This window comes from Etheostoma cragini, chromosome 4, assembly GCF_013103735.1.
Source record: "Etheostoma cragini isolate CJK2018 chromosome 4, CSU_Ecrag_1.0, whole genome shotgun sequence".
Taxonomy (NCBI): domain Eukaryota; kingdom Metazoa; phylum Chordata; class Actinopteri; order Perciformes; family Percidae; genus Etheostoma; species Etheostoma cragini.
Window position 1 is genome coordinate 29,715,654 of NC_048410.1, and position 10,291 is coordinate 29,725,944.

Below are 10,291 nucleotides of genomic sequence, written 5' to 3' on the forward strand. Positions count from 1 at the left end.
GAGAAACCTGTAGGGGGAGCTCTATAGAGAAACCTGTAGTGGGATCTCTACAGAGAAACGTGTAGGGGGGATTAAAGAGAAACCTGTAGGGGGAGCTCTATAGAGAAACCTGTAGGGCAAGATCTATGGAGAAACCTGTGGGTTCATTTTACTTTCAGTAAAAAATATTGATATAGTCCCTGACATCTTTATAAAGCAAAACACAAAATAATAAGGCCCAAAAATACAATCAGTAGCTATAACTGTTCGCTCTATGAGGTGAATGTCAGATCATATGTACACATGAAGAATAGCCTTGGTTGGCCCGAGAAAAGAGCTAAACTCCCGTGTCCCACATCCTCCTCCCAGCCTGCATTGGCATTGGATGTAAATACTGGCTGCAGAATCATCCAATATGACCGGAATTCCTATGGAGACTGGGCCGGTGTCCATCTCTGATCTTTGCACGTAATAATCTGCACTTGCTGGGCTCATTTTTATCTACGATCTTTGTGTGTGTGCTTGTGAGTGTGCTTGTGAGTGTGCTTGTGAATGTGCTTGTGAGTGTGCTTGTGTGTGCTGTGCGCCATTGCATTTGTTAAGCGCTTTATGGGTCAGAAAGCAATAAGTGAGAGGTCACAAGTGGAGGCAACATCTCTTTTCATCCCTAATATTCCACTGGCTCACAGAATACTGGCAATAATGTGTGTGTGTGTGTGTGTGTGTGTGTGTGTGTGTGTGTGTGTGTGTGTGTGTGTGTGTGTGAGTGTGCGTGTGCATGTGTTTGTGTGAAACAGCGATATGCAGAGATACAGAATTAAACTCAGTATCATTGTGTACTGTGTGTCTGTGTGCGTGTATCTGGGATCAGACTATGAGCTTTACTTGCCCTGGAGTACTTTTACAAGCAATTCAGCTAAGAGACAGATAAACGAGAAACCACAGACTGATTATAAGGCCAGAAACAGAGCAGAGGGTGAAAAGAGAACAATAGAAAGTAGGAAAACAAAGTCTATATCTAGTCATCCTTTGGAGAGGGTCGGGGGACACATGAAACAGCTCAACAAACAAACAAGGAAATGAGGGAGGGAATCCAACCAGAGGAACAAGAAGGAGTGAGGGTCTATGAAAAATACAGCAATACAGGAAAAGAGGAACATTGAATGGCAAAGTTTCTCCCACAATAATTTCCCTCCATCAAGCCCCAATTCAACCTACCTCTACTCTTCACCAATTTATAGCTGACAGAGCCTCAAATAACTCCGATTTGATTGGAGCTGAGAGTGGCCTATTCCTGGCTATCTGACTGCACTTTGACAGAAAGTAGGCAGCAGACAAGAAGGAGGAGGAGGAGGGAGGTGAGCACCACAGAAGAGATGGAGAGAGGAGGAGAAACAAGAAGAGCCATGTGAAAAAGGGTGAGGAGAGAGAATGGAAGGAAGATAAAGGTGGGGGGTGGGGGGGGGCGAAAGGAGAAAAAGCTAAAGACAGCAATGTCTGACTTGTGAGAAGAGAAAGAAAGCCCCACCCCCCCTTCTCTACATCTTTACCTATCACACATCCATCCTGTTAATGGACTTGTTTAAATGATAAATTCCTTGCATATTGTAAGTGGCATTGAGCGCGACATAACCCCCTCTAATGAATGTCACAGCAGCACTTCATTAAGCTCTGAGGTTCCACCGCCGGGCGCCGACATCGCTGGGAATCACCCACTACTTTGTGCCCCCAGCGACGTTAACTACAGGCCGTTTGCTGCGGTGATAATGAGCGATGCGTGGTGGAAACGTTGTTTTTAGGGGGGGTGGGGAGGGGGGGGTGATTCTGATGGGTTTGAGACGATGAAACAGCTGGAGTGAGGAAAAGCGGCGGCACTTTTGGTGAAATCTTGATCAACAAAAAAATACTTTTTTTTAATTGTTGCTCCTTTGATATATTAGGTGTCATTAGAACTTGAAAGGTCCATTCCCCAGACAACTAAATCTCCCTGGGTATCCACTTAGAGAAGTCAGTCAAGTTTATCGATCAGTATTTCTGAAATGTGGAGGATGCGGTTTTCTTCCCGTTTGTGTGCTCCTGATCATCCAAATAAAAGTGTGTCACTATGGCTTTTAGATTGACAGTATTTGATGACAGCTGTCCCTACACTTGTTCAAGCCTTTGTTTTAGCTCTTTTCTCACTTTATTTATAGGCTCATTATAATGATATGTTAGTTGGGCTTGGCATACTGTCCATTTTTCTTTAAAAAAAAAAAAAAGTGTAGCAATCCCATCATTTGACATTGAATTAGTAGGGCTGGTATCTTCACTTGGATTTAATGCAGAAGAATAAATCTTGCTTAAGTCATGCTGTATTCAGCAGTATTTCTATGTCATATACTCCTACATCCTACAATAAAGTGATCTAAGTGTTTGGACTAAACAGATAACATCTCTTATAACGGATAACTTCTCTCTATATGATGTGAATGACCCTAATAAGAGAAGACCTGCTAATGTCACTAATGTCCTTAGTTTCAGTGTAGACTTCATCACTGTTTAAAGAAGTTAATCACTTTGGTGAAACCAAGTTACGATGTGTTAATGTATTACTAAGGACACAGTATAACTTCTGTTGGTACTGTAGTAGCTGTAAATGCAGAGGTGTTTTCTTTTTGACAGCATTTGACAATTCTATCATTCATTTCCTTTTAAAATCCCAAAGACGCAGTGTTGAGCCACAATTTTGTCTAATACTGAGTAGTCTATTGCTATTAAAATAATAATACTAACATATATTTTAAGATAGTTATTATTCAGTATTTCTCAAGAGCCTAAGTATGCAAGCTGTAAAGTTGTCAACCAAGGATCTTTGTGACATCGAATGTATGTCCATCAGCTATTGTAAGTACTTGTACCTACAAATCAAAGCTGTATACAGATACAAATAAGAAAGAATTGGCAGTGCGACAACCATTTGAGGTTACCAGCATTGTTCTTCTCCTACAAAGTGATGGATGCAGAGGGCATGCATTATGTCAGTAGATGTCTGGTGAGTCACCAGGAGCAACCTTCAGGCGTCCAATCAAACATGGGAAGCGACATTTGTTTCACTTGTCGAGGGATTGACAGAACTCCCGTATTATGGCTAGAATAGCCTCAGCCAGTGGGTTGGCAGCTAAACAGCTCAAATCTCCCCGAGCCATCCCCAGCTGGCGCTGCAGTCACACAGGCAGGCAGGCAGTCACTTCAGGATGACAGCGACAGCTCCAGAGGAAGCTGCAGGCCAAGCTCAAACTAACTTTCATCTGCGTATCACAGGATTTACAGGCAGACCCAGCAAGGGAGGGAGAGATGGAGCGATACGGAGGGGTGAAGAGAGAGAGAGAGCAGGGTTAAAGAGAGAGAGCAGAAGAAAATAGAGATAGAGAAAGACTGACAGGGAGAAACAGTTCACACACACACACAAACACACACACTGCAGGAGTCTTGCAGGACTTTAAATCCCTCTCTCATCAAACAGTAAACATCCTAGGGCTATTATCGCTGTGTTTGTATGTATATACTGTGTGTGTGTGTGTGTGTGTGTGTGTGTGTGTGTGTGTGTGTGTGTGTTTGTGTGTGTGTGTGTGTGTGATTTGTCCAAACAACACTGGACCTTTCAGGATTTCAATATTGATAACTTTTTGATAACGGTCCATGGACTCTACATAGAAACAGTATAATGTGCTTTCCATACCTATGGAGTGTGTGAGCTGTGCGTTTTTCGCAGGACTTTGACACTTTACTATCAGCATGTGTGCCAGCGTATATGATTTGAAATATATCATTTTCTATGATGTACGTGTCTGCAAGAAGGAGAGTCACAATGGCAGTGCGTATTAATTTTTTTCTGCCGAAACAAATTAAACATTGTGGAAAAGAAGCAAACGCACAGTGATGGCTGCGACCTTTCTAATTGTGTAAGTGTGTGTGTGTGAAGAAGTCATTTGTAGTTGGGTCAAACTGCCTGAGGGTGGCTGTTTTAAGGAGAAGTGGTACGGCAAGTGATGAACGTTCCACTCAGTTAGGACTCTGCTGCTGGACTTTTTTAGATGCTTTGAAGACAGCTGGAGAAGCAGGGATTTTCAGACATTCTCTGCAGGGATTTGTAGGTGAGCTCGGGGCAACAGAGTGCATGTGTTTGCACAGCTAGCTCGGTGTGTGTGTGTGGGTGTGTGTGTGGCTGTACGTGCTTGTGCACATATGAACAGACAGCTATAAAAGCTCCTTATTAGAATTGGTTAATAAGCAGGAAATGGGCACTTGGTGGAGAAGATAACAGTGAATTACATTGACCTTTTAGGGTGACACACTTTAAGAGACGGGCTGTGCAAACAATTCAGATGAAGTCTGAGTGAAATTTCCTCTTCACCATCACACATATGCAAGTCCCTGTCCTGAGAACTTGCAGCCCGCCAGTAAACGATGTGCACTCTCCGATGAAGATGCATCATGAACTGGCTAAAAACGGTTGAGATATAAAAGGAATTGTGATGCAATTTCTAAACGTTCTACACGTAACTGTGGATGTCACTTACTTGACTTCAAATGTCACTACGTTTTCTTAGCCCATTTATTAAATGAGAGATATATATTTGTCTATTTATTTTGTTACTCTGGTGTGAGATTTGTTTCAAAAATCGAATTACTCATTTTGTATTACATTTATGATATTCAACACGGAATATAATTTCTGTGTCACTTTTGATAAGAGGGCACATCTGTTATTTTGCACAGTTCAGATACAGAAAGGGATATTTTTCAGTCATGCTTCTGCAGATAATTCTGTTAAAATGAGGACATTGTGAATCGTAAAATCATGAATTGTAAAATGGTGAATTGTACAGCGTCGTGAGTTGAGTGTATTGATACTGTACATCCCTACAGAAGACTGTTCTGCTGCAGTGTGCATGTCTGAAAATGTAAACTGTCATTGTAACATCAATGAGAATTACCTTTCCTAAAAAACTACTGCTAAATTGCTCTTCAGGAAGGAATTTAACCAGCAACCCCTGCAATAGAAGTACTCTGTCACTAAAGGTAGGATTGTGATGGAAGTTGCAAGGACTACGATTGTGACGTCCCAGGTACAAGAGACGTTTTCATACCACACGGTTAAAATATTGCTCCCTGCCTGGTTGCTAAACTTCAAATCACTATGGAGAATCTGCATATGTATATAGTGAGAACAGGCCAGAGTACACATATTGTATCATGATTAGGTCAGCCAGCAGTGTTTTTGACATAATACACACCTTCATTGTCTAACTTTCTCATCTCTAATTGAATCTGTTCAAATATGGCTCACATTCTTTCATTGAAAATGAAAGTTCAAAAAGAAATTGTAAACAAGGAATTTAAGCAGTTATTTAGGGCAGAGATCTTCAACAGGGGGTCGGGGGCCCCTCAAGGGTCCTCAGAGTTACTGCATGGGGGCCGCCAAATAAACCTTTTGTTTTTTAAATGTTGAGTACAGAAAAAGCATGGGAGGGGGATTAGTTGTTCAAAAGTTCGAAAGAAACTCCCGCACACAGTCTAACTTGCAAAAAAAGGAATATACTAGGCAACCTTTAAGTACTAGTCCTTCATTATGCAAAGAACTTTTTAGAAAAATTTAAATGTCTTAACATGGATCCAACAAATTATTAGCAAATATAAATCTGCCTATTTGTGACATAAAAACATATGTTTTATGATGATAGGCTTTACTGTAGGTTGGGTTAATCACTAAGGTAACCGTCCACAGATACCGTTTATCCTCAAGATTTAATGTCACTTTTACTGTATGTTTAACATTAAAACATGACTTAAATTAGCTCAGTTTTCTGTGTACTATAAAGGCGTTGGGCTTGTATTGTAGGCCCAGTTAAATATGCAACTTAAGTTAATAAAATATGAAATAGGAGGTCCCTACCCTCCTGTCTCTCTTTGTCAGTTAAGGGGTCCTTGGCTTACAAAACATTGAAGACCCTGCTTTAGGGGGTAGTTTGAGCTCAAAGAGCTCCACAGAGTAAAGGTGAGGTTGTCTGTATGCTGAGCGTGTGTGTCTGTGCACTGACAGACTGCTTTATCTATTTAAATGTTGAATTAGAAGTGTCGATGCTTCCTAGTTTAACAACACAACAATGCCACTCAAATTAATTCATATTCCTGTAAGTCATCATGCATTGCCAGTCCAAATGATTATAAAGGCACTAAGGTCTGTCTACCAGACATCAAGTCAAAGCTGGTCCATGGCAGGTAGTCCCTGGAGACATCTTCTCATGCACTGTACCCACTCAGAGAGCAGGCCACATGAACAAACAGGGGGATGTGGATTCTACCATGGCCACGGGATTTGTTTCCCCTTTTAGCAGTTTGGCATTTGGTGTGTGTTAATATGTAATATGTATATATTGTACAAAAATTAGATCGAACTAAAATAAAGCCTTTTTTTACAGAAACAATATGTCTCCTCAGATTTATTATGACAGAGGTCTTCAACGTTTTTTAGGCCAAGGACCCCTTACCCGAGAGAGACGGAGCAGGGACCCCCCCGCCCTTACTACATACATAGTATAAAATGAAGTTGCATTTAAAGTGGGCCGACAATAATATGAAGGGCTGCCTAAAGCATTCAAATACCTCTTAAGTGTCTTCAACACTAAGCTATTAAAACAACAATTGTTGGAATGATTTTATAAATGATGTTTTGGTGTTAAGCATACTCACAGTGAATCAGAGAATAGATCTTTGTGCCATTGTCACAGGTACAACAGAATTTAAAGTGCTTGCAAGGTAATACATTTTTCATTGTGTCGATAAAAATATTATGTAAGTGCTATTGTTACCAATAAATAAAAACATGTATAGCAGCATGGTTCTGTGGAAGGTTACATCAATGACTACTTTATCATCAGTGTGTGTCTTTTTCAAAAATAGGCTAATTTACATTTGCTAATAATAAGTTGGATTCATGTTAAGACATTTGGATATTTGAAAAAAAAAAAAAAAACTTAAAGAAAATTAGATTTTTTGGTGGCACCCTGCAGTATCTCTGAGGTCCATCTAGGGGTCCCGGAGCCCCCTGTTGAAGATCTCTGCATTATGCGAGTATGATACAAGTCAAATGGAATGCAAGGAAACAAGACAAAGGGTTTGAACAGAAACAAAAGCTTGTCACATGGGTTGAGAAAGAAGTTATTCCTAAAGTGAAGTCTCTACTTACAGGTAATAAGAGTAGGAATAAGCATGTCTTCTGAGGCATGGTGAGGTGAGGCCGATGATGACAACAGAGCAAAACCCAGAAGAAGGACAAACACATTGGATTAGTTCACCGTCTGAATGAAAGATTAGCTCTTTGACTCGTTGACATTTGAAAGTGATAGGCCACAGAGCGCCACAGTGTCCTGTCTGTGGCTGTCAAACTCTACACATTTACTCCGTAGAGGGTCAGAACCGGACTCACTCACGGCACGTATGTTCACATCACATCACAATCTCAATATTATCCGACAATAATGTACAATAATTCCTTGCTGCGATCATTCATCATTTACATGTGTAACATCTGTTATTTATTCACTGCTGCTACTCATATTCACATTGCGCTATAATTACGTCTGTATTATGTTGACACTGTACTAAAATTATGTCCATATGGTATTTATGTTGACAATATATTTTATGTATGTTTAACTACACTTTAATAGAATTTGTAAAACAGATTGTTTTACAACATAATCTTTTTGACCTAATCTTCTTTTTTTAACTTAATCTCACTTGACTTCTGCGTAACATTTTTTATTTCAGTGTACTGTATCTTACTCTATTTTACTTCATACACTTATTGACTTGACCTTTTCTGAGTCATATTACATTCTTCACAACCTTGAATTTGATTGTAAGGAACTGCTAATAAACAATTTCAATATCATATTGTGATTCTGATCCCAATGTTTCATTTTGTCTTCTCATCCACCTGGTCAACCTGTTCATGTAACGGCTGTGCCCGCTTGTCTGTTTGTGTCCATATTTTTGAAATAGTTTGCTGTCTACCAACGTTGTCTCTTTCGATGTGTTCCATAAAGCTTTTTACAGATGCTGAGTGGTTGCCTGTCCATCTGACACCTTGACAGTATGTCTACCTAGTGGTGCGGCCACTCCCTGCTGCCTGTCAGGTCCACGTGTTTGTCTGTGTTTAGTCTTGTACTTCATTCTTACTATGAAGTATTAGTACAATGACATTCTTATTTGCAGGCATCTCTGATCACTTTATAGTCATCTCTAGACTTACTTGGCTGAAATACTACCCTGTAAATCAGCTGTGACGTGGCCAGTAGTCAATCAAATTAATTTGAGATAATAAGGACCTTTATGGCCTGTGAAATGATCATATCACTCACCCAAGAAATTACACTTTTTTCCCTGGAGATTGGCCTGTTCGTTAACTTTTAAGAGATGAAAATACAGACATCATGTCCATCCATCATTCGATCGTGTGCTCCATGCTAATGCTTTATCATACCCTGTGTTGAGTAATAACAGAAGTATGATTGGTATTATATAAAATGAGGAAAATAACATTACAGATATAAACTAGAAATCTTCAAATTTGAAAGATAACTTTCCAACAAACAACTAAAGCGTTGGACGAACCACTTATTCATCCAGTTGGACATTTGCATGACTAACTGCATTCAGTCTTGGGTGATGGAAAGTCATTCATAGCTCAAACACAGTTATGGTATATTTTTATCATTGTACACTAAAGTAGAGATAGATCAGATTCTGTGTTTTTAGTACAAAATCACAATACTTTGAAAAAAAGCATACTTTTAGATTTAATAAGACATTCTCAATCTTTCTGTAAGCCTAACTAAGTGGTTTAACCCTGCACGTTAAATAATGAGGCAAAAGTATCCCGACAAGCGTCAGTATTTGAGAAGCTGAGATTGAGAATGTGTTGGATTAAAACTTTAACCTACTGCTCACAGGCTTTACGAAACATAGTGAATGCTAATGCGTTAGCATGGAGCACTGGCAGGGACCAGGGACACATGGACACTTCACTGGCTGTGTTGTCCCCCTCACAGATGATCAACTGGACAGTCACTCGGAAATGATGTTTGTATTATTAGAGCTGGGCAATTTATCGTTATTATATCAATATTGTGATACAAGACTAAATGCTGTCTTAGATTTTAGATATCGAAATATGGTGATAAGACATACATGTTGTCTTTTACTGGTTTTAAAGGCTGTATTACAGTAAAGTGTTGTACTTTTCTGAACTTTATGTCAACCTTACAGAGGATTATTTATCTATAATCTAAGAGTGAAGATATGTTGATAAAGCACCAACAGTAGAATATCACCGCATTATCAATATTGAGGTATTTGGTAAAAAAACATTAGGATATTATTGATATACGTACATATTATTAATAGTGGTTATACCAGTTTAAATAATTAATATAACTTTATACTAGCTTAACTGGCAAGTTTTTCTGAAAATAAATGATGCTTAAGTGAAGTCTCAAGGGAACCAAATAAAGTAAAAAATAAAACAAAATAAAATCTAAAATAAAAGGTGCACATCTGACGCCTCCATCACCAACAGGCTGGTGGATAGACAGATATGAGATGAGGGATGACAGAAAGATAGAAGATGTAAGTTTGGTAGAGGAATACATAGAAGCAGAGATGCTGAGTATTTAGATGGTTAAAGATGTTAAAGTGTGTGTTAGCTATTTAGTAATACAATTAAATACAAGATAAATCTTAATAAGATAACAAGCATGAATTCTATTCAACTCAAACTCAAGCCAAGAAAGTTTAAAAGGACCTTGTCCTTCAGTTGAGATCTCAGCCACAGATCTATACCTCTGCATTCCACTTGACAAATATCTCTTCCATGTGTTTGTGTGTGTGTGTGTGTGTGTGTGTGTGTGTGTGTGTGTGATACTGGACTCCCTGCACTAACTCTATAATGGCTTGTTGGCAACTTGTCCTCCTTGCATTCACTCTTCATCTCAAAGCAACACACACACACACACACACACACACACACACACACACACACACACACACACACACACACACACACATACACACACACACAGAACCAAGTTTCAATACAAGGGGAAAGTCAAGTTGGGCTGAAAAGGATCAATATTCCGTTCCTATTTATAGAGCAGACGTCAAATGAACTACTACTGCGTCAGTCAGTCATTCAGTCAGTCAGTCAGTCAGTCATTCAGTCTATCAGTCAGTCAGTCAGTCAGTCAGTCGGTCAGTCATTCAGTCTATC

The 10,291-nt window shown here is 39.5% G+C and overlaps 1 protein-coding gene and 1 long non-coding RNA gene across 14 annotated transcripts in view; one reads left to right on the forward strand and one right to left on the reverse strand.

Annotated features, from left to right (window-relative positions):
* ptprt (protein tyrosine phosphatase receptor type T) overlaps window positions 1-10,291 on the reverse strand; it is a 329,101-nt gene that overhangs the window by 82,905 nt on the left and 235,905 nt on the right. For 3 of the 13 annotated variants that reach the window (XM_034869763.1, XM_034869759.1, XM_034869752.1), the window contains one exon: window positions 7,208-7,237. The exons of 8 other annotated variants lie outside the window; for them this stretch is intronic. In XM_034869763.1, the coding sequence (XP_034725654.1) occupies window positions 7,208-7,237 (30 nt within the window). The remainder of the gene's footprint in view (window positions 1-7,207; window positions 7,238-10,291) is intronic. 2 more of the 13 variants (XM_034869760.1, XM_034869754.1) reach the window with 1 other exon arrangement.
* The window catches only part of LOC117943561, a 32,967-nt gene that overhangs the window by 2,637 nt on the left and 20,039 nt on the right, over window positions 1-10,291 (forward strand). The window contains exon 2 of the long non-coding RNA XR_004656378.1: window positions 4,891-4,893. This is a non-coding gene — a long non-coding RNA (uncharacterized LOC117943561). The remainder of the gene's footprint in view (window positions 1-4,890; window positions 4,894-10,291) is intronic.